The following is a 24422-nucleotide window of genomic DNA, read 5'->3' on the forward strand; positions in this document are numbered from 1 at the left end:
TTATACAGCACATAGACACTTCCTGAAAGATGAATCGTCTCTTTTAATTAATTCTTATCAATCCAATATTCGTGCATGTTGTGTTTGGTTAACATAGGACACCCATTCAGCTGAAGATGGATTGAGAATGTAAATCTTTCCATCTGATAGATTTCATTATCACACTCTGTCTGTTCTCCTACAGTGGGAGGTTCAGGGTGCAGCCAGCGTCTGGTGACCGATTTTTTTTACAGACTGTAATTAATATCTGATACAGATATTTTGCATTGTCAGGTAGAAATTTTGTTAGCTAGAATAAGTGGTGAATTTAAAAGGTATTTTTACAGTAAAGATATTTTCAATATTTCTGTGTATTTCTGTCCAGTATTGTCTTACTACTGTACAGTCCAAAAATAATTGTCAGCAACATCTAAGATTTAAAAAAAAAATAAATAAAAAATAAACATTTTGAGAATCATGTATCATTTTCCCTCCACTTCATAATAATTCATTTATTTCTGTTGGTGTGTCAAATGTATGGAAGCCAAGCTGCCATGAGAAAAATATAAAAGTTCAAAAGTTGAAAGTTACATTTGTAATAACAAAAGCAGTAATTATGAGAAAAGTCACACTGTTTCTGTAGTATTTCATAATCATGACTTTGAGGGCATGTTCACACCTGGCAGTCTGGTAGACTTGGTTCCATTGGGGAGCACAGTTGCAACATTTGTTCCATTTTTAGCTGCTGTGGTTCTCTTTCACACTGCACTGAGCGAAACAAACCAAACCTGTTGGATAACTGAGTGCATCTTTTTTCTTCAAAAAATGCAAACACAATGGATTGGCATCAGATTACAGTGGTTGATAAAAGACCATGAGCCATTTCTGCTGGTCGACTTGCATGTTTGTTTTGGTTGTATTTACCCAGAATGCCCCACGCTATAGTCCACTTCCTGTCTTTGGAGTGTTCTGTGGTCAACTTAGCATTCACATATGAATTCTAACAACACAAGAGTTCCCATCAACTGAACCGAGAACGAGGATTGTAGGCGGACCAGAGTTTGTTTCTTAGTTTGATAATGTGTTCTCACCTCCCCAAACGAACCAGACTTTCTAAACAACTGAACCAGAGTTAGACTAAAGCAGACTGAACAGAGCTTGTGTGAATGCATCCAGAATATCACTGTATAACTTTTTCTTTTCTTCCATGGCAAAAAGGGACTTCCATACAAATTAAATTCCAGAAAGACCCATCAACATTTATGGTCATGATGTAACAAAGTTCAGGGTGAATTTTTTTTTATGTATTAACTCTCACTTATATCTGACATGTGAAATGAAGTGTTTGCTCATAGAGCCAGATGTTTGTCTCAGTCAGACTGCTGTCAGCAGGATTCAGCCTCCATGCTGCAGTCTAACCCGTATAAATAGACCTTGTTACATTGGTGCCTCTCTGTGCCGTGTTCCTCTGTGTGCTCCGTCCCTCAGACACCAGGTACCTGCCGTACGGCCGACCTGCTGTCCTCTTCCATGATAAATACACCATCCTACGACACAGCGACTACATCAGCAGCTACAGTGCAACCCTGTTCATGCCCCTCTGGACATCCTACACCGTCAGCAGACAGGTACCGCCCAGCCTGACCCCTCCTTTCGGACTGTCAAAGACACACTCTTTGCATGTACTATACTCAAAAGTCTTTCTGTGAAACACTAAAGAGATCCAAGCAAACCTCTTGCTTCTTGCACCCCCTAGTGGTAAAAGTGGGGTAACATTTTCTTTGTCCATCCAGGTAGAGCTGTCTCCTCTGCCTGAGTCTCTGTCCAACTGTGCGAGACCGGACGCCAGAGTCCCACCGGTCTTCAGCCAGTCGTGTTCCGACTACAGAGCAGAGAAACATGTCACATATGCCTTCCTGTACCCGCCGCGTAAGTGAATATCCACTGCAGGCTTCCAAAAACACACTCAACCTCAGTGGACACCACCACACACTGCTAAAGTAATCATAACCCCTGAGAGACATTTCCATAGTTAGTCACATTGCAGCCACTCACTTCACTTGGTCTTATTAGGATTTAAAGTCATGAATAATTGTGATTTGGACAGAAAATCATCAGTGGGATCAGTTGGAATATCTTGTGTGTGTTCACAGAGCTTTCCTCAAACCTGAAGAGAAAAGAAGATGCTGTCCTCATCACCAACACCGTGCCCATGTATCCTGCATTTAAGAGTAAGTTCTCACTTCATGAAATCCTGATGCATTCCTCATTTTAGGTTCAGAAGTTTTAACAATGTTTTTAATAATCATTTCCACCATTCACTCCCACGTCTGCCACGTCCTTCTCTCTGCCCAAACTCCCACTCCCACTCAGGAATCTGGACTTACTTTCAGAAAGCTCTGGTGAAGAAATACGCCACTGAGAGGAACGGAGTGAACATTCTTGTTGGACCCATCTTTGACTACAATTATGATGGAGTCAGAGACTCGGCCGAGACAATCAGAGAGTAGGAGAATTCATTCGTTCGTTCATTCGTTCATTCATTCATTCATTCATTCATGTGAATTGTCTGAATAGTTCATATCTGTGCAAAAGTCTTCAGTCATCTCTTATTTCCCTAAACTTTGCTTCTAATGAGTTTCTTTAATGCTTTCTGGCTGCGAGGTTTTAAACTAGGTTGATATAAAGCAATACATCAGTTTTATATTCAAACTATCCTATAGTTGATATAAATCTAAAGTGTAACAATTATTTTTTCAAAATTAGGATTAATATTTTTATGAAGCTGATGTAATGATCTATGAGCTACAGATTATGAGAAAATTGTGAGAATCTAATAATCAAATGAAAGTTCAACATTAGTCGGTGAAATTGATATTTACTAGCCTCTACTAATTATAAATATAGGGAACAAAAGAAACAAATATAAGGACTAACAAAAAATCAGGACAATCTTGTAAATGAGATTTTTTAAAAATCACAATTAGGTTTTCCTGGTTAAATGAAGGTTAAGTAAATAGACAGAAAAAATAAACAACTTGACCTCTGCTATTAAAAATATAGGGAACATTTCTGAAATAATAAATGAACATTCAGAATTTTATTCCAACAATGGACAAATCTCTAATGGTTATTTGGGGCTTACTGGACTCTCAGAAACCCCAAGGTTAAAACCTACATCTTAACTTTAATCCTAATCTAGCTCCACTGGATCCTAGGATGCACACATGTCCACCTTTAACTAATTACTGACATATAAAAATGTTTGCAAAGGAAACATTTGGATATGTCCAAATATTAAAATGTTTGGACATATCCAAATGTGTCAGTTTTTGTGGCCTGCTGGACAGAGAACTGGTCCTCTGGGTCGGCTCACAGACGGCAAGACTCTGTCATCCTCGGCGGAGGTGTCAGGTCATGCGGCCCTTCTGAGTCTAACTAGACTCGATGAACTGCAGGCACCAGCCCGGTTGGTTCCAAACCGGGATTGGGTGCCTTTGCATTCGCCTTGAGGGCCCCCAGCCGGAGCGGAGTCCTGAGAGCTGTGGTTCCATTGGGGCCGGCCAGATGGGGATGTTTGCAGTCAACCATTGATTGGTGGGTTGGTATAAAGCAGTGCTTCTCAATTCCAGTCCTCAGGCCCCCCTGCTCTGCATGTTTTAGATGTGCCTCTATTCCAGAGCAGCTGATTCAAATGATTGCATGACCATCAACTGCTGCAGAAACCTGTTGATCACCCATAGATTCAATCCAGGTGTGTAGCAGAAGGGAAACACCTAAAACATGCAGGGCAGGGGGTCCTGAGGACCGGAATTGAGAAACGCTGGTATAAAGACAGGTTACCTTCCATATCTCTCAATCAGAGACTGTGGCTGACCAAAGGGGGAATTCGCTGGGCTGAACAGGCAGGTTCGCAGCAGTAGAACAGGAAAGTGGACAAAGTCTTTTTAGAAGTTTACTCCAACTGATAAGTGAGTGGTGCTGAGAAAACTATTCTGCAAACCATCAGTTCTTAACCATCCGTCTGTCTTGGTTGGGTGGAGGAAGCGTCACTAACTAGCACTCAGTGGTGCTTCTCTCAGAAACTAAGAAATCAACTTTTCATTTTTTCTTGTGTAGATAGGCTTTTAGGTCTCACTTTTACCTCCACTTGTCCACATTAATCATCATAACAATATTTTGCCACAGTCAGAAAGAAGGAAGAGACTGAATGTAAGTTCAACCAAAAGGAAGGGAAACCAAGAAAAACCTTCAGCCATTGAAAAAAGATCATTTTTATTTGGACTTTGTTCTTCATAAGCTGTTCATGTCAGACTCTCATAATTGGAGAAAGAATTGCTGTGTCAGAGTCAGCAGACTCCTGACTAAAAGGTGAAATCTTTTCCAGCCATGTGAGTGGAGTCGTCCCCATCCCGACTCATTACTTTGTGGTGATGACCAGCTGCCTGGACGCCACACAGACTGCACGCTTATGCAACGGTGCACTGAGAAGCGCCACTTTCATCCTGCCACACCGACCCAACAACGACGAGACCTGCAACGTAAGTACCAATCACATCGCATGTACCTTTCAAGTTCTGGTCCTACCTGTCCACACGGCTGTTTCTGAGAGCAGCGGACATGACTTTCTCTGTGTGACCCCAACCCAACAGAGCTCTGAGGATGAGTCCCGCTGGGTGGAGGACCTGATGAAGATGCACACGGCCCGGATCAGAGATGTGGAGCTGCTCACAGGCCTAGACCTGTTCCGGAGAACCAGCCGGAGCTACGCCGAGATCCTTTTCTTTAAAACATTCATGCACACGTATGAGAGAGAGATCTGACCTCTGCTGACCTTTTCTGCAGTTGTGGTGGAGGAATGTGGCACACGCTTCCATCTCTGTCTGTCTACAGTACGTACGGCTAGAACACCACTGAACTCCTCCAAAACTGTGCAAAGGTCTTGAATCATCCCTCATCTCACCTTCCTTTTGAGGACCCAGAAGATCATGTAGCCTTTCGGTTCCCTGAAGGACTTTCTAGAGTTGCAGAGACACAATTTTACATCCTCTTGGCACCTTAGTATAAACACGCTGCACTGAAAAATCAGTTTGTTTGCACTTTTTCTTTTAAGCTACAAATCACATTCAAAGCATCCCAGATTGAAAGGTATAATAATCATATTTTTGCACTTATGTGATTCCTGAGCAGGCGTTATGTTACACGTCAACCATCCAAAGATGGTTTAAAGGCTGCTGCCTCTGCACTTTGTTGCCCCTGTATCCCATCAGCTAAAGCTGGAGTTCAAAGAATCTTCTCTGCAGCAGCTCCAGGTTACTATACAGTCATACATATTTTGGTTTCTTTCAGAAATGTTGTTGCACAGTACATGAATATTCTAATTAGCTTAATGAAAATCATGTGGAATTTGTGTTAATAATCCATTCTCAATACCTGCTTAGTTCCTGCAGGGGGAGCCTGTCTCCAGGGGTCTGTGTACTCCCCCTGCAGGTCACCAAGTAGACACACACACTCAAACCTTAGCACAATGAAGTCCCCTTAGAAGCTGTGAGATGAGTTGCAGTTCTACCACTTCATCAGGCTTAGAAAATAATCAACAGGCCAATATGGAATCACTCTGGCTGGAGATTATTGAATAAACCTGATCTGTATGCCACCCTTCATAAAAAAGTCATTGCTTTTAAATGCAATATAATGGTAATGATGTATCTGTGTTTGTGAGGTTGTGTGTGTGATAAACATAACATATCAGTCTGTAAATGTGGCTTGAATGTGTGTGTGGGTGTGTGTTGTGACTTTGATTTGTGCACAATTAAATTTGTTGATTATAATAAAAGTTTGATCAAAATCACCATCTGTGAGTTCAATCTATTTGTCTGTACGTTTTCCGCCCCGTGAATTCAAATATCTAAACATGGTGAAGATGACTTGTTGAAGCCCGACCTGAACTTCAGAATGAAGGGGCTTTTGGTTACTTTGAATGTGTTGTGGGTTTTGGTACCGTACAGTGTGGTCTGGGTCTCTAACGACCTGTTGATCTACTGGGCTGTAGATCAGCACAGCCATCGCTCAAGCCCAAAGACAAGAAAGGTCTTCTTTTCCAATGGTTGCTTCATTTAACTGAGTTTTTTCCATTAAGCAAACCTGGATGATCATGTCCATGATGAGAGGGCAAGTAGGTGGTGGAAAAACAAAATTATCCAAGCGCCGTTAAGTTGAAAAGAACTTATTCAGGTTTATTAAATGATCTTGTACGCAATGAGAACAAAAACAGAATGAGTCCTGTCATACAAAGTTACAAGACTCTCTTTGAGAAGAAGTGCAAAAGTGTTTAGGAGACAAATTCTGAGAACTAGCTTCTCACTCAGTCACTTTGAGAGAAGTTGACTTCTTTATCTGCATCTCTTGCAGCTGCAAAAACCAGCTCTGGCAGATCATCTGAAGAGTGGCAAGTAGAGAAACCTTTTCCACACAAAGTCCACAAGTAACATAAAAATAAAGACATAATATAAAGCATAAGTTCAGACAGTCATGAGACTTTAGGGACCAAAATTCAACAGTCATAAGACTACTACCATAAGCAACTGGTTGCTAAATTTACAGTAACTAAGAAGGTGGTTTGGTAAAAAGCCGGGTATGCATATTTATACAACCAGATTTCTGAGGTTTCTCCCTATAAGATTTTAGTTTGTCTTTCATTAGAGTTACACAAGACAACAACCGATAATATACTGGTGGCCAAAAACTTCTACCTACTGTTGACATCCAAGTTTTAACCTTTTTAAATTTAATTAGGACAATGTCCTAATTATGTAAGAACATTTTAGAGGTTATAAGTAACAATTGGCAATTATGAAAGTGACTATAACACAACGCAAATGTAATTAGTGCAACCAATATTGTATAGTAATACATAAATAGGACTGTACTGCTATATATGTACTGCTGCCTGTTAGCTTAGATTTGGATATTTATCATTTCACAGATGGAGAAATATAATTTCATTGAGTATTGTGACATTTATTTGGTCGTTAGATCTCATGGCATAAAAAACTGTGATCATCTGATCTACGTGTTGCACACAATTACTGACTGCTAAAATGTAATTTATCTAGATTTTAATAGCCTACATCTGAAATAGTTCAAGTTATGACATTGCTGTTTCTACAGTGTTCCAGGCGTCAGATTTATATAACCAAAAGGGGTTATAAAAAGGGATGTGGCCCTAACAACAAGGTAGAGCTAAATAAAACGTTTTACCAGTTTTGTGTTGTGCAGTTTGATGCTTCACCTGTGTTACCTCTGTCACATGTCAGGGTGTTCCTGAACACCTCATGACTGTTGTTGTGAGATCCTGGAGAGAAATGACGCAGTTTTCCTGAACCGTTTCACTTCCTCATGCGGGTGCTGTTGGAGAAACCACCCCTCTTACTTTCATTTCGACATGGCAATTTCTCTGAAATAACATAGTGTTCGGAGCCACTGCACAGTGAAATGAGACTGGACTGCAATAAGTTCGGCTGTTTTCGGAGCTAAAACCGGTCCGGACTAGGAGGTCGAGCAGTGGTGTTCGCTTCAGGGTCTGTATCTCTGTTTACAGCCGTAGTGACTGGGTCAAAATCAGTATGTTTTTATTCTACTTTTGGCATTTTGGGATAAGAATTATTACTGTAGCGTAGATGTTAGTCCACATGAGATGATTTCAGGCTTAACATGTTTTGTTTTTTACTTTTTTCTTCTTTTTTTGTTGTTGTTGCTTTTATAATCACACAACAGCAATGTAGGTCAACGTTGTATTGCCAGAATTGACGTGTTAAGGCAGGAAAAATTGGCAAATATAAGAATCTGAGCAAGATTAAAATGTTTGATGACGACTGGGTCAGAACTTCTCAGAACCTGCAGTTCTGTGGGCTAGCGGTGTTACAACGCCCTCTAGTGTCTCTAGAGGGCGTGATTTTTTCCCCACCTACAATGTAGGCTAATTAGTTTATATTTGATCGATGACAATAATACTCTCTTTCACATATTTAATCATGAATGTGAAAGTATTTTGTTGAAATTTGATAGCATAAATACTTAGGAAATTAATACAATATATGTATCATAGCTTACTCTGTAAAATGATCTTATGAAGAGATGATTTTTATGACACAGTCTGTGTTGGTGAAAAAATATTTATTTTTGACTGTCAGAGTTGAAGTAAAATCATCTATAAGTGATCAGAGGTCACTTTTGAGCCATTCGGCCATCTGTAGATGTAAAGCTTTATATTCAATCTTCCTCTCCAATCTTCCATTTTATTGCATCTGAGGTTCCGTGTGATTGTTTTGTTTAAATTAGAATTATGTTGCTAATTAATGTTTTACAAATAGCAAAAGGTTTCACTTCATCTGTGCTTATCCAAACATTTAAAAATCCATAAATTCTCACAGATTTTTAAATTGTGTAGTCATCTGTAATCATTCATGATGTGCTTTCAAGCGTTATCCTTTGACAGATGTATTTCAACTTTTGCGTTCCTCTCTCCACACTTAAGATTCTCCAATCAATTTTTAAATCAGATTAATATAACTTGAATAAATGAATGAATAGGTTTCAAAAATGATTTTGTAAGAGAAGAAAAAGGAAACCAATTTGGCTGTTTGTGGAAAAAAAGAAATCCCTCATCCTACAGTGGAATATGGTGGTGACAGAGTGACAGGACCATGTCATAAAATCCTGATGGAAAATATCTGATTAGTAGTTTATAACTTTAAACTCAAACTCACCCAGATTGTGCAGCAGATCAATGATCTGAAGCACACCAACTAGAAACCCATTTAGACAAAAGCTTATTAAGTTTTAATAATTAAAATATTATTAAAAGATAAAAAGTAGTTCACTACTCTTTTGACACCTTGCAGCATTCAGCTTTTGATCCGTTTTTTCTGATACAAACTCAGTTTTGTTATGCTACTGGCCAAAGTCTGGTCTGTTGCTGTTCCACAGAGGGTGACTGACCGTAAACAATGGGTCAGGTAGAGGAAGCCAGAGTGTCGTGCCTTGACCTCCTCACATGCCACAGAGAGCTGCTGGTGTCCACGCTCAGGAGCATCCAGTGCCTCCTGGACAACCTGCTGGCCAACCGCTTCTTCTGCGAGGAAGACGTGGAGATCGTTCAAAGAACCATCACCAAACCAAACCAGGTTGGGCGTCCTGGCTGGGACACCTTCTGTTCCACTCATCTATAAATACACCGAATAACATCTTAAAGTTTCCGTGTTAACATTTTCCTTTTCCAGGTGCGCAAAATCCTGGAGCTGGTTCAGTGCAAAGGAGAGGATGCCTGTGAATACTTTGTTTTTATCATATATAAAATACGTGACGCATATATAGACCTGCAGCCATGGTTAAAAGAGACCAACTACAAGCCAAGCGGAGACATGGAAGAGATGAAAGTGGTGAACACCGACCCTAGTGAGTGTTACAAATGCAAATACATCAGTGCGAAGTATGTCCTTTAACTAAGGCGTGTTTCTACTGTTCTGTCCACCCACCTTAAGGTCACACTGTTTCAGAACAGAATTATATCATTATGCTTATTACGCATAATGACATAAGGATCTGAATTTAAAGGAACTCAGTGTTTTAGCAGTTTTGCAGTTTTCTGGAAGTTTGTTCCAGATTTGTGGTGCTTAGAAGCTGAATGTTGCTTCTTCATGTTTGGTTGTGGTCCTGGGGATGCAGAGCAGATCGGAACCAGAAGACCTGAGAGGTCTGGAAGATTGATACAGCAACAGCAGATCCTTAATATATTGTGGTGTTAAGCTGTTTAGTGATTTATAAACTAACAACAGTAATTTAAAGTTTATTCTGTCAGTGGAAGGACTTTAGAACTGGGTTGATGTGCTCTTTCTTCCTGGTTTTAGTCAGAACACGAGCAGCAGCGTTCTGGATCAGCTGCAGCTGGAGGATTGATTTTTTTAGGCAGACCTGAGAAGACACTGTTGCAGTAATTAATGCAACTATAAATGGATTAGTCTCTCTAGAACTTGCTGAGACTTTAGTCCTTTAATCCTGGAAAAAATGTAATTTTTTATATCAGCCAACAGAGACTTAGTGAATGTGCTTTTCCCTTAAGTCAGCAGGTACTGTGAGAAGCAGCGGCATGAGATGAGCCGAGACACCAGCTTCATCATGTCTTATGGGCAGCAAGATGAGACCCGATTGGAGGATCTCTACACAGACACTGTGATGGAGTTGTTCAACGACTCTAATGAAAGCCTTGGCTTCATACAGAGTCTGAACCAGCTTCTTGGAGAAGATGGGGTCGTTAATCCCCAAGGTGAAATCATCTATGTGATGGGGGATGCTGGTGTTGGAAAGTCCATCCTTCTGCAAAAGCTCCAGAACCTCTGGTCCAAAAGGGAGCTGCAGACAGACGCCATCTTCTTTTTCAAGTTTCGCTGTAGGATGTTCAGCATCTTCAAGGAAGCAGAGCTGATGTCCCTCAGAGACCTTTTATTCAAATACAATTGTTACCCAGATCATGATCCAGATAATGAAGTGTTTGATTACATCCTGCGCTTCCCCGATAAGGTCGTATTTACTTTTGATGGCTATGATGAAATTCAGGAGGACATAGACCTGATGAATGTTCCTGAAGTTGTGTCTCCAGAAGACAAGGCAAACTCCTTCCAGTTGCTCCTCAGCTTGCTCTGTGGAAAACTACTTAAGGGCTCCAAAAAAATACTGACGACCAGAACTGGGATTGAGTTGCAAAGTCGAGTCATTAAGAAGAAAGTAGTTTTGCGTGGATTTTCTCCAGACCACCTAAAGACGTACATCAAACTCCAGTTCAAGGAACAGGAGCACCGGGACCTGGTGTCAGTTCAGCTGGACGCCAGCCCTCACCTCTGTGGCTTGTGTTCCACTCCACTCTTCAGCTGGATTGTATTCAAAAGTTTTCGGCACCTGCATACGATGCATGACACCTTTCATCTGCCTGAAACCAGCATCACGCTAACAGACATATTCCTTCTGCTGTCTGAGGTGTTCCTCAGCCGCTTGGCCACCCCCGCTTCTCCCCTGCTGAAGAAAAGCACCCGCTGCACCTCAGAGACATTCAGGGTGGGGCTCAGGCCCCTTGCTGGGTTTGCTAAGCTGGCTTTGCAGGGTTTGGAGAGAGGAAGTTTTCTGTGCAGCCAAGAGGAGATCAGTGAGTGTGGTCTCACAGAGGAGGACATGGCCCTAGGTTTCCTCAGACCCATTCGTGAGTTTGACGCCAGTGATGCCCCCGCCACCTTCGAGTTCATCCACATCACCCTCCAGTCGTTTTTGGCTGCATTTGCTCTTGTGTTGGACGAGCAGACTTCTGGCAACTCCATCCTCAAGTTCTTCACAGAATGCAGCAGGAGGAGAGAACCCTGCTGTCTCCCTTTAGCTTTCTGTACCAGGAGCTTTGTGAAGCCTCGCGAAAAGAGGCCCTTCTCAACAAACGAGCACCTGCAGTTCACAAATCTGTTCCTGAGTGGACTGCTGTCAAAGACTCAAGCAAGTCTGATGGGACTGCTGGTATCTCCTGTTTTATTGAAGAAAAAACGAGCCTTGTTGAAGGCTTACTTGTCCAGTAGCGTCAAGGTCCACCTGGAGGGCTTACCCTGTCATACTGCTGATGGAGAGAAGAAAGTTCACGTTTTGCCCCACTTTCTTTGGATACTACGATGCATCTTTGAGACAGGGAGCAAAGACATTGCTAAGATGACAGCAAAAGGCATCACAGCAAGTTTTATCAAGCTGGGCTACTGTAACGTGTACTCAGGTGACTGCACGGCCATAAACTTTGTGCTGCAGCACCGTCAGAAGCTCCTGGGGCTCGACATGGACAACAACAATATCAGTGACTATGGGGTGAAGCAGCTCCAGCCCTCGTTTTGCAAGATGACAATTGTGAGGTATGAAAGATGTCTTTTTCACTACAGCTTTCTGTTTGTCCTGTAATGGGCTGGTAACCTGTCCAGCATGTGTACCCCACCCATTGCCCATTGACTGCTAAACATAATTTGCAGGACCCAACCCCCCAGGCCCTCTCCACAGTTCATGAAATTCTCCAAGTTTCATGAACTTATAGCTTCTGAGTTGAAAGTGCTATATTGTATTTAACTCATGTAGCAGTAACATTCAGGAAGGTGCAGTCTTTGCCGTGTTTCTGGGCAGCTACTTAAAGTTTATTGCCCATGTAGCTCCTTGTATTAACTCTTTCTTTGTTCCAACAACGTTAAATGGATTTTAGTTTCTCATATAAGTTCAATCTTAAACAAACTTTTGCTCCTGGTGATGATGACCCAGGCTAGCAGTAGCTTAAGCCTGTCACAATAAGCAGTTAATCAGTTAAATTGCATGATAAATTCAAATGATGATTAATATTTTTTGCATGATTAATATTTTTTCATAATCCAATGGATTTATGGTTTCAGTTGTGTTTGTTTTTGGTTGTTGTGTTGTGTTTGTTCTATTCCCGGGTCTTTTTGCATGGAGTTTGCATGTTCTCCCTCTGCATGGTGGGTTCTTTCCAGGTATTCCGGCTTCCTCCCACAAAAACATGACTGTCAGGTCTCTAAATTCTCCTAAAGTGTGAGTGTATGTGTGCATGGTTGTTTGTCCTGTCTGCCTCTGTGTTGCCCTGCAACATTCTGGCAACCTGTCCAGGGTGTGCCTGTCTCTCGCCCGAAATGTCTCTCTGGAGATAGACACCAGCACCCCTCCTGACCCCACTGGGGACAAGGGTGTAAGAAAATGCATGGATGTTGTGTTTTATTTTGGCTATTTAAAATCTCTTCCAGTTGTAGTGTGGCATGTTCTGTTCAAAATTAAAATTCAATAGTGTTTGGGAGTGCAAACTTACATTATTATGCCTTTATCAATACATTACTTGAAAATGGTCTCAAAATTATAATATTATTGTCCAGCTTTGTGACAGGCCTATTTTGCATTTTTTCTGTTTTGATATTACTCCTTAATAATTAATCTTCCAACATATTTTATTGCAGTTCCAGGTAATTGTGTGTTGATAAAAACCTACAGAAAAAGCAGTTTCCCATCCCTATAAATGTGGCACGTCATTATGAAGATCCTAATTTTATATGACTTCTGATTCAGCTGCTTCTATGTTTCACAGAGAGACAGGTTAGAACGGTGGCTGAGAGCAAAAAGCAAAACAATCCCACTTTTTTGTGTGAGTGTTATTGTAAAATGAGGTAAAGAGGGAAAAACACAGTTTCCTTAGCTCAACAAAATTATTCTGTGTGGTCTGCAATACAATGCATGTTGGATCAAAAATAGATTGTGATTTTTATTTTTTATTTTTTAAACTGGGCTCGAAAAACTGAAATGTGCTTCTCATCTCTAACTTGTACTGGTAGATTTGCCACCTTTGTCTGCTGTCATTATTTTGACTGTTGGGTCTACACTGTTCAGTTGTTTTGATTATACTCACACATTAGAATATTCTGGTAGGTTCTGCTTCCTCTGAAACTTTGCACAATGTATGCCAGAGCAACCACAAGAACACCACGTTTAGAAACACATCGCTGGTGCTCTCTGCTTAGCAGTACTGTGGAAATACCCTGTGTTTTACTGTCAACTTTGCCCAAAAAGTTGCTATAATTTTTGACTTTTTATTTGAAAACAAAATGCAGCAATAAAATGACCTAAACATCTCAAGAAATTAATGCTGTAGGAGAAAAATGAAAATCTATAACCAAAAGAAAAAGTAATTGTGACAAAAAGGAAATACAGCATTCTGGTTATTTAGCTTAGCTTTAGCTTACTGTAGTGGTTAACACAATGTGAATGTAAATTTACTGATGTTTTAGATTCTGAGTGTATTGACTGATATTCAGTCTTTCTCATTTAATGCTCTGTGTATTTCTTTCCTGCCTTCAGATTGTGTGTCAATAACCTAACTGACAGCAGTATTGAGGTTCTGGCAGAAGAGCTGTGCAAACACAAGGTTGTGAAGGTTTTGGGGTGAGTAACCATGATTCCACATCAGCTTCTCTAATATGAGCCAGTATTTAAAGACGGAGCATCTACACCCATGGAACTGTTTTATATTTCCACCCCGGTCCATCCGGAAATTCTAATGTGTTTTATTGTGATTTTTGGAATAGAATAGATTAAATCGAGCAGTGTCATGAGCTGTACTGGCTGTGAAGTCTGACATCTGCTGGGAGGGAAGGACCTGCAGCTTCCAACATGTACTAACATGTACTGGTGTTAGTTATTCCTTAGTTTTCCATGCAAGAAAACCCAGCAGATTGCACCAAGTCATTGATTTGCAGCATTCACTCCTCTTGGACAAGAACATGGCATCAGTCTCCTGCACTGTGTCATTGACTTTACAGCAATGCATTATACAGAGCCTGCATGTAGTGACAGTGGAGAGGAAAACCTCTCCTTTAATAGGAAGGAAAACCTCCAGCAGAATCAGAACCTGGATCAGTACCAGCGGTCATCAGTCATGACCAACTGGAGGTTTGAGAAGACAGAGCAGAGAGACAAAAGAACTGGTGTATGAGTAGCTTCTATGCTGATAAAAACTAAAAAGTAAAAGATAATAATGCCACAATATTCATATTACTTGGATTTTGATACACCAAAACAGCTGTATAGCAACTCTCCACTAGTAGTCATTTTAATTAAATGCATTTCGCAGATGATTTTTTCCACAGATTTGAGTTTAGAAGCTCTCATCACTCTGCTGCTGTTCGTAGCTTCCTAACGGTGAGTTTAAAACGGTACTGATTGACTGATGGAGCTCCTCTACACTGGAAAAATAAAGGTGATCCAACTTTAAAAAATCATTTATTATAAATAATCAAATTGAGTTCATTAAAGTGTATTAAGTTGTCAAACTTAATTTGATTACGTTTAACAAATTAACTCATTCTTTTAAAGTTGGAGCTCCATTTCTTTTTGTCAGTTTCTACGTCCTCCACAGCTAGAAATATTTCCGAACAGGTTCAGTTATCTTTTCTTTTATCCAGAAGGTAAAAAGTAGAGGAATCTTCTGTCAACTAGCTGGTCAACATGTGGGGGAGGGGCAACTCTGTGTCACTCTATCATGTGTATCTTTGCAGGTCATAACATCTGAGCAGTGATTTAAAGCTGTTCATCTTTCTTTCCTCAGGCTTTACAACAACAACATCACTGATGCTGGAGCCAAACTGGTTGCTCAGATCATTGAAGAATGCCCTCAGCTAGCAGTTGTAAAGTATGTTAAACACCCGAAGAGTCCAATATCTCACATGACTTTAATAAGAGCGATTTAAAAAAAAAAGTTTGTTTTTTTGGTGTTTAATGCTGTGATTAACACTTAGGGTCGGTAAAAACAAGATCACACCTGTGGGTGGGAGGTATCTGGCCATGGCGGTTAAGAAGAGCACTTCCATATTCGACTTGGGGTAAGTTCATCAAAGTTGAACTAAATATGGATTAGATGTTCACTAGATAACACTGATGTTGTCCTCTAGGATGTGGGGCAACAGCATCGGTGATGAGGGAGCTGAAGCTTTTGCAGAAGCCTTGAAGAATCACCAACATCTCACCAACCTCAGGTAGCAGGAAAGGCCAACAACAGAGCAGTTACTCACCAGGTGATCCACACACACTGATGTGTACAGTTTGTTTTTCTCTGTGCTCCAGCCTGGCAGCCAATGGCATCACATCCAAAGGAGGGAAGTGTCTGGCAGAAGCACTGAAGGAAAACACAGTCCTGAGGATATTCTGGTATGAAAGTTTATGAGTTTAAGATGAACCATCAGAGGGTTTGAAAAATGAAACTTTTCCTGTTTTACGTCTGTTAGGATGAGGAAAAAATGTGTTTGCCAAGAGCCAGAACTTTCTTTAAATTCAGAAGTTTACATCCAGTCAGATTACTGTGAGGTAAAAGAACTTGGGAAAGCCCAGATGATGATATGACTTTAAGTGGAGGCCACCTACGGATCTATTTTAGGTAGTGGAGCTGCTCCATTAAATTGTTAATTGTAGCATCTGTGATTAAAATTATTTGCCTTTTAATCAAAAGCTGTAAATCAGTGGAATAAACATTTTCAAATCCAAAACTTCTTTTTGCTTCTAAATTATGGAATAAATAGACATATGAGCTTTACAGCAATCCACAAGATATTTATTGTTTTTAATCTGTTAGAGCAAAATGCTATTCCAGTGTTTCAGGAACTCCTGATCATTTATGGAACTTCTTGTAGCGTTGGGGACGTCTGTGCTGCTGCTACATGTACAGGACTCAGATGCCATTTTAGGCTTGAATAGCTTTGATGATAGGCTAACTCCTTTGAGCACAACAGCAGAGAGGCTGGTAACAGAGTGTACAGTATTTGTCCTCTGTGAAACGGACTGAAAGGCCATTCATGAAAAAGCAGCATAAAATCCAGATTACAGTTTGGAATTACGGAATTCCAGCAAACCCAAAACGTTTGACCCAAGTCACACAGTCTAAAACCCAATTCCACCTAATTCCAAGAAAATTGATTAAAACTTCTGATTTTGAAGAAATGAATAAAAAATATCTTTCTCAATATTTCATTAAGAAAATGTAAGTATCTATTGTCAGATGGTGAGGAACAAAAGGTTCTGTGTCCTTCATACAGTTTGTGTAACTGTGTGGTTTAAACTGCAGCTCAGCCAGACATCGAGCTCACGGTGAGGAGGCCGGCTGGGTTTGTCTCAGTGTTTCTTGTTTCTTCTTTTCTGTAGGTTGGTGCAAAATGAGATGATGGACGATTCAGCTCCGCACTGGGCCGAGTTAATCCAGGCCGACACTGGACTGAGTCACCTCTGGTGAGGAAACCAGCCATGCATTGAAAGTAGCGTCACTGTAACGACTCGGGCTGGACTCGTGCCGCTGCTGCCGGTCAGCCATTGATTGTGAGAAAGTCACCGACCGACTGTGTTTTGTCTGTCTGCAGGTTCATCAACAACAGGTTCACAGCTGCTGGGATCCAACACTTTGCTGAAGCACTAGCTTCCAACTCCAAGCTCAAGGAGATCTGGTGAGATTAAACTGCCATCTAAGGCAGTGGTGCCCAAAGTGGGTCCTCGAGGGCCGGCATCCTTGTTCTCTCCCTGGTTCAACACACCTGGATCAAATGATGGCTCATTAGAGCAATAAGAAGAACGTTGACATGCGGAGAAGGTTGTTACTACCACCAGGGAGAGAACTAAAACATGCCGAACCCCGAGGACCGGCTTTGGTCTCCACTGATCTAAGGGTTTATGTCGTGGTTTGTTCACTTGTTAAAACAACCTGTGGCTTCACGCTCTCTGTGATCAGCTCAGTGTGGTTCATAAAAATACATTTTGGGTTCAGTGTGGATAATATCTGTTGTGTAAGGTCAACATGGCTGGAACCTGATGATGGTTCCCTCCACAGTAGGGAGGAAACTGATTGTTGAGGTGCAGATAGAATATTTAAAATGCAGTCATGCTTTTCTTCACACATAAACAGTGGCATAGCAATAAGAGCAGTCAAACAGTACAAATGTACTTGGTGTTACCAGAATGTTTGGCCTGGATGTTTGAATCACTGAGATTTCTCCAGGATAGAAAGTCTTTATCAGTCTGTTTGTTTTACACTTCACACTACTGAATCTGTACCTGAGGGTGAAAAGGTTCTATTTGACCTGAGCCTGATCACAGGTGATGAAGCTGCTACCATTGATTTCCTCAGTAAATGTATTACTAATATTTCTTATGTTTACACCACATGCCAGTAATAACCTAAGCTATCAACTCAGACATAGAAATCAAAGCAAATGCCCCCATAAATGACATCATGTTTAAAAACATGTAATGATGTAAAACAGACACAATGAAACCAGTTGAAAACTGTTTAGAAAATGTTTCTATTCAAATCAATATTATGAGGTTTGAGGTTAACTGATCTATTGATCAGTTAATGTTAATGCTTTGTCATAACCAAGTATGGCACAATTACTGCTTCAAAACATAATAATAGTAAAGGTTAAATAGGCATCTCTAAACTTCTAAATTGTTTTATTTTTATTGTTTTTATTGTATGAGATATCTGTTGTTAATTGGCCCCATGTAAATAAACTGGACTGGACTAAATGTTATGGAAGACCGCTGACCAGGAGGCTAAACAACATTTTGCTTTGGAAACTTTTAAAATTTGGTTAAAATACATACATATTAAAGTTTTCATAGTGAGTGTAAACATGTCATTTTAGAACACTGATCATTTTGCATTAAGATAAAATTCAAGCTACAGTGATTATCAGTCCAATTAGCTTTGAGCAGTGTTTTAATGAGGACCTGTTGTCTCTGTGTATGTGTGTGAACTGTGTGTGTGATGGCTTTTGTTTCCACAGCGTGAAAGGAAACCAGCTCTCTGAGGAGGAACAGAAGCGGTTTGAGTCAGAGAAACGACTCCTGTTCCACTGACAGGACGACTGTGCTCTTCATGGGTCAGAAACACAAACACGTTTTCTGCTGCGCTTCAACCAACTCAACAACATCACTTCCTGTTGTCCACGAGTTGAGCAGGATGGACTCTGTGTTCACAGAAACAAGCACTGGGATTCAGTTGGGATGTAGTTTCTGATGTGAACCAAGACGCATCAGAAACATCAGTTCACTCTGAAAATGATGTTCTGGAATCAAAATGTCTGCATGTCAGTCGTCATCAACTCTGGTAAAGGGATCGACTTGAACTTGTTGGCCAAAATATGTTGTAATTTTCCTGAAAGCGTTGTGGTATGTAAAATCTCATAATTACTTAAAAAAATTGTATATCTAGTTCTATTTTTCACCTATGTAGCTTGTCATTTTTTCAGCTGCGCTATGCATGCTGGGCCGATGATGTGGGCAGGTTATATGGAGTTGAGCCTTAAACTAAACACAAGTCAAGGTGATGGAGGCTGACAAGGGCAGAAAACACCTGGGTTGGGGCAAACTGTCTCAAAGTTTTGATGTGCAGCTACACACAAGATATCTGTTGAAACTAATACACATGATTGGCTTGTGCTATACTGTTTACTATGTTAGCTAGAGCTAACCCCGTTAGCAGGAGTTGGCATGAAATCAAAAATGGGAAGATAATGAATGATAAAATTGAACTCTTTCTCACAGCCTCCTGAAAACCTTAAATACAAATTAGTGAAAAATCTTCATACAAACTTCTAATCCTTTAATATAAACTAGAAAAACTATTTTATGAATATTCATTAGTTACTGATACGAACTCCTTGACACGGACAATAACAAGTATATAGTCACCATACACCTTATGATTTTGAAGGTTTACTTCAAAAATAATTAATTGAATATGTCCTACTGAATTGGACATATTTATTTGAAACAGTAAATCCAAACAATTTCACATGTTACATTTTAATGGGTTTTTTTGTGTGAAATTGATTGTTTATACTTTTCCTACAACAAAGTTAAGTTACAATACAAGGATTTTATTATATTTTTTCAGAGTAAATGCTACATTATGAAAAACCCCAATACAGCTCAATTCATGGTTGAACCGCAAATCCATCTTGGGAACTCAGAAAGGATTACCTACAGCTTCCTGTTTAAATGAAACCACTTTTTGTTTAACTGAAGTGGCTTCCTTTCCAACTGAAACCATCAGAAAATATTTCACTAGTCTGTATGAGAGTTCTTCATTAATCTCTGTTTAAGGTTTTCAGTGTGCTATGTTCAATTTCATTTGTGTCTGTTTTAGCTAATTCTGATTAATGTCCCCATAGCAAAGTATTTGTATTAGCCTAGTGATTTCCTTTGTCACATGTTGCAGACACAGACTCAGTCCATCTGCTGGAAATTCTCCAGGATTACAGTTTTTCTTTGGTCTTAATTTGTCATTTTTCATGTGAGAGAAATTTCTTGTGAGTTTCATCCCATGTCTGACTTTTACATGAAATAGGAACTGGTCACAGTGGAAAAAAACCCCAAAACAAAACAAGAAACATGCCAACTTCCCTGTAGAATATACATTTTGGTTTTGTTTGAATACAGTTACATCTGACAGAAAATAATTCCCTTCATAATTACTGGTATTGCTCATACTTTTACATAAAAATGCTGGTTGGTTCACAATTGTGCACATCCTTTACCTGGCCAAATCACATTTGGTTCAGTTCAAAGCTTTCTGTCTTCTTTGGCCTGGAACATCTTCACCCACTGTTTACCTCAAAGGTTCTCACAGTCAGGATAGTGAGGATGACTCTGGTCCAGGTCGCCCCACAGACACAAGTTTAGTTTACATCCATCCTCATGTTAAAGCAAAGTCTATAGTAATGGCAGAACCAGAGCAGCAGAGTAGCTTCCCTAATGCATATGAAAATGATTTTAATAATGTAAGCAAGTTCACAAAGGAAGATTTACCAACTGATTGTTTACTGATTCCTTGTCAGGTTGGTTGCTTGATTACTCCAGGAGGATCAGTATCGGAGGATAGTTTTTGTCATACTGAACATCACACATTTTGTTATCACTCTGTACCATTCATGTATTTATTTGTGATTTTGTACACAATAAAAAAATATTAAAGTAAATGTTACTGGAGTTGTCTGGTTGCTTCATGCCTTTTGTGTTTATGGTCCAAGAAAATGAAATTCACTCCCATAAATTAGAAAGACCCCATGTTTAGGTATTTTCAACTGTAGTTTTGACAATTAGTAGATCAGATCACAGAAAGGCAACAGTAGCTCTAATAATCAGACTCACCAAGATATACATTCCATCACTGAACACCCAACACATTTAGCCAACCTTAATATTGATGATGATCATGTCTTTCCCTTTATAACAGTATACCCATATTCTGTAGACTTCTTCCAACAAGGAAAAATTCCACATCATGAAGCTTAGCGCGTCTCAAACTGGTTTCTTGAACATGACAATGATTCACTGTCCTCTAATGGCCTCCACAGTCACCAGATCTCAGTCCAACAGAACATCATTAGGAGGTGGTGAAATAGAAGATTTACGTAACTGATGTGTCAATGTGGACCAGAATCTCTGAGAAAAGTTCCTGACACCATTATTGAATCTGTGCCACTAAGAATTAAGCCAGTTCTGATGGCAAAAACCCAACAGGAGCTAGATGTACCTATAGGTAGAAAGTGTTTTAGCAACTGGAATAAGAACCTGAACTTGACTGCATTGTCTAATAACTACAATGAATGGAATTATAGATGTACATTTATGTATATCAATTTGAATTAAATTAATAAAGTGACTGCTGCTTGGAAACACCTTACAAACAATCAAACTTGACTGCTACATGCTGGCAGTTATCAGTAAAGTAGGAGTCCTCACTCCATAAACCAATGTATCGTGGATGGAAACATAGCAATTACAAAACACACAGAGAGACACATGATATGTTATCGGCACATCTATTAAGGCCTGTTGAACACTTCTGCTTCAATTCACAGAAAGAAATAAAAAATACAGAGTAAAATCTATCAACAAAACTCAACTGTTTGATCAGATGTGGACAGAAAAGATCAGTAGGAATCAGTAGTGTAGCTGTCACATTATAGAGACATGGAGGAACACGTGGATCTCTGAGATGTCCATTAACTCAACAGAAAGTGGAAGAGGAGACGCCACTGCAGGGAGGAGCTGGAGCACCACTGTGTGGTCGGACGGTGTATTACAGGACTCTGTTAATTTGTGTGGCATTCAGGCTTTACACGGTGAGCATGAAAAACAGAAAAACAGCAGCCCTGTTTATCCCAAGGTGGATCCCAAAACTCCACAGTTCTCTCCATTTCTTCTTCAGGAATCAAACCAGGTTGACACATTCAAAAACAGAAAAGGTCCTGTGACAGTCAAAGTGCCTTCAAGTGACTCCAGTACCTCACACGTGGCCCCAAAATCCTGGATCCACAACTGATATGTATGGAGACTGAAAAAGGGACAGTTATCAGGGGAAATACCTGAACTAGTTCATTTTGGTTGCAAACAGTTCCTCTTCCATTTCCTGTTGTGAGATTGAAGTGGGACCAGTCTTGTTTCAGTTACAATGTTTCCTGTGGTGACAGTTTGATCTTTTCAAACTGTCACGACATGGTGACAGTTTTAACAAATATGATTAAAAAAAACCCAGTTCTTACAAAATTACCTTAAATCAACTCTGTTAAGCCAAAAGTGCACGTGTTGTTTCATGTTCAGGGTTCTGCTGCATGTGCAGTTCTGAGTTTAAAAAAAAGGTCATTACTTACATTAACTGACATGCTTTAGAGAAAAAGAAAGAGGAACAAAACGTGGGGCGGGGAGTTCATCATGTTTCTCAGCAGCAACATGTGGCAACATTCACCATAAGAGAACAACTTTTAAAGTTCCTGTTGAAGAAGTTGAGAAACAGAAATACATTTTCAAAGTTTTTTTTATGGGGACAAAACAGGGGAAAGAAGGAGAGAGCTGGATTATGTACTGGAGTCACAGAAAAGACAAAAAAAAAAAAAGTTTCTATATAGTTATGGAGCTTTGGGATCAGGTGGTTCCCTTTGTCTCCAGATTCAGGAGGAGTTTGTTCATCAATGATGAGGTCTTCAGACAACCTGCGCTCCTGCAGGCTGAACGCTCAACAGTCTGATCCAGGTAGAAAAGAGCTCAATGTTTTAGCTCACTTATCTGAGCTTATTGCTGTCCAGCTCTAGAAGACAGCAGCTTATCTGCAGCTACAGCAGCTGAAGCAGCAGCTTCTCTACCAGATAGAGGAAATGTTTGCAGAAAGCAGAAGAACAGACAGGTCCAGTGTGTAACAATTACCAAAGACCCAAACGTACCTGAACTCAAGCATGTAGAGGAAAGTGTTTATGGGCTGGTAAAACCGTGTTCCAGTTGGTGTCTTAAGTTGCTTAATGAGTTCGGTTTTATTAGGAGTATTTACAACCGTTTGGTTTTTCACATCTTCTTACTGACTGAAACCAAAAATAATCTGTATAAAGCAATCATGGCACAGTAAAAAAAAAAAAAAAAAGGATTTTAGACTTTGTTTTCAATGCCATCACCTTCATAAAATAGTGGCATTAGTCATTTTTTTGCCAAAAGGTACCAGGCTCATCCACCCATATCCTCCTCCCCCTTGCTCTCTGCTGTGCTGCAGCTAGCATAGCCTGTCATGAGAGCTAAGGCTAGTTTGCACAGCCAATGATGATGGCAGACAAATGGTTATTGTTTAATGGTATGTTGTTTCTCTGCCATTAGGACATTTATCAGCAAGTACTTGAGATTGATTGACAGTAAGACCCTCCTCCTGGCTCTGATTGGTTGTTTGGGGTCAGGAGCGGTGCATTTCTTCAAATTTCAATATGAGCATAGGGAGGAGATGATCGATCTTTTCAGATTATCTGTCTCAAAACTGTCACGACATGGTGACAGCTTTAACAAATGTAATGTAAAATGCCATTTTTAAAAATAAAATTACATACAGCGCCTTTAAACATAACTGATGCATAAGTACTCACACCCAAAAGGTGATACTTTGGTTTACACTGCTATATTTCTGGCAGCCAGAGGTTCCAAACTTCTTTTGTTTGGTAATAATGGAAACCACTGAGCTTTCTGGGACCTTCCAGACTGTTGGAATGTTTTATGTATCCTTCTGTAGATGTGTTTGACTTCATTGCTTGGTTTCTGATCTGATTTGCTCTGTCAGCTTCTATAAGCATGTGACCCACTCCAGATGATGTTGGGTCAACCAGCTGGACTGTAGAAACACCTCAAGGATGACCGATCAGATATAAAACGGGTGTGAATATTTTTGCATGTATTATGTTTAAATGTTTACATTTATTGTATTTTTTTAATATGTGAAAATATGGATGTCATTATGGGCTGTTTACTATGGCTCATACTGAATGAGCCTTTCATCCTACAACATGTGGAGAAAGGTAAGGGGTGCTAATACTTTCTGCTGGCAGTGTAAATAAGGGAGGGGGGATTTTATACATCATATCAGGACAATATGAAACCTTTGTGAAGGGATGGCATCTGGGTGCAGTGTGTTGCTTCTACCACAATTCGTACCAAACTCCAGAACATGAGAGCCAGCCAGCTGACTGGTTGGTCAGAGGGAAGCTGTGGACTGGATCTTAAGGAGCTGGAAGACGTTCTGACGCATTCACACTTCGTCCCTTCCTTCTGCCATTTTGAACCGGTAGAACCTTTTTTGTCTCACCTTGGTATTCTACATTTATTTCTCATTTTAGTTAAATAATCACAACTTAATCAGATACATTTTCCTAAAAGCCCTGAAATCTTAATTCACAGTATTATCTCACAACTTTGTCTCACTCTATTACTCTTTTGCTTAGGTTGTTCTGATCCTCAATCAGGTTTTTTGACTCAAAATATGACACATTATGAACCCTGAATACAACAAAAATAACTCTGTGACC

At 40.1% G+C, this 24422-nt stretch overlaps 2 protein-coding genes across 4 annotated transcripts in view; both read left to right on the top strand.

The window, feature by feature from the left end:
• Nucleotides 1-5833, top strand: part of LOC116717461 (ectonucleotide pyrophosphatase/phosphodiesterase family member 2-like) — a 25798-nt gene extending 19965 nt beyond the window's left edge. For both annotated transcript variants that reach the window (XM_032558880.1, XM_032558879.1), the window contains 6 exons: nt 1468-1607; nt 1773-1908; nt 2133-2210; nt 2353-2485; nt 4367-4520; nt 4632-5833. In XM_032558880.1, coding sequence (XP_032414771.1) covers nt 1468-1607; nt 1773-1908; nt 2133-2210; nt 2353-2485; nt 4367-4520; nt 4632-4802 — 812 coding nt within the window. In that variant the 3' untranslated portion in view covers nt 4803-5833. The remainder of the gene's footprint in view (nt 1-1467; nt 1608-1772; nt 1909-2132; nt 2211-2352; nt 2486-4366; nt 4521-4631) is intronic.
• A 1478-nt stretch (nt 5834-7311) lies between these two features.
• nod1 (nucleotide-binding oligomerization domain containing 1) lies at nt 7312-20564 on the top strand. 2 transcript variants are annotated; one of them, XM_032558868.1, is made up of 12 exons: nt 7312-7559; nt 8968-9164; nt 9261-9435; nt 10100-11912; nt 13903-13986; nt 15149-15232; nt 15339-15422; nt 15492-15575; nt 15664-15747; nt 16735-16818; nt 16947-17030; nt 18369-20564. In XM_032558868.1, the coding sequence occupies exons 2-12, from the start codon at nt 8988-8990 to the stop codon at nt 18439-18441; spliced, it is 2826 nt and encodes a 941-aa protein (XP_032414759.1). In that variant the 5' UTR covers nt 7312-7559; nt 8968-8987; the 3' UTR covers nt 18442-20564. The 2 variants fall into 2 exon arrangements, with proteins under 2 accessions (XP_032414759.1, XP_032414760.1); XM_032558869.1 differs by lacking the exons at nt 7312-7559; nt 8968-9164 and having other exon boundaries at nt 9262-9435; nt 10104-11912.
• Nucleotides 20565-24422: the final 3858 nt, after the last annotated feature.

This window comes from Xiphophorus hellerii, chromosome 3 (genome assembly GCF_003331165.1).
Source record: "Xiphophorus hellerii strain 12219 chromosome 3, Xiphophorus_hellerii-4.1, whole genome shotgun sequence".
NCBI classification, from domain to species: domain Eukaryota; kingdom Metazoa; phylum Chordata; class Actinopteri; order Cyprinodontiformes; family Poeciliidae; genus Xiphophorus; species Xiphophorus hellerii.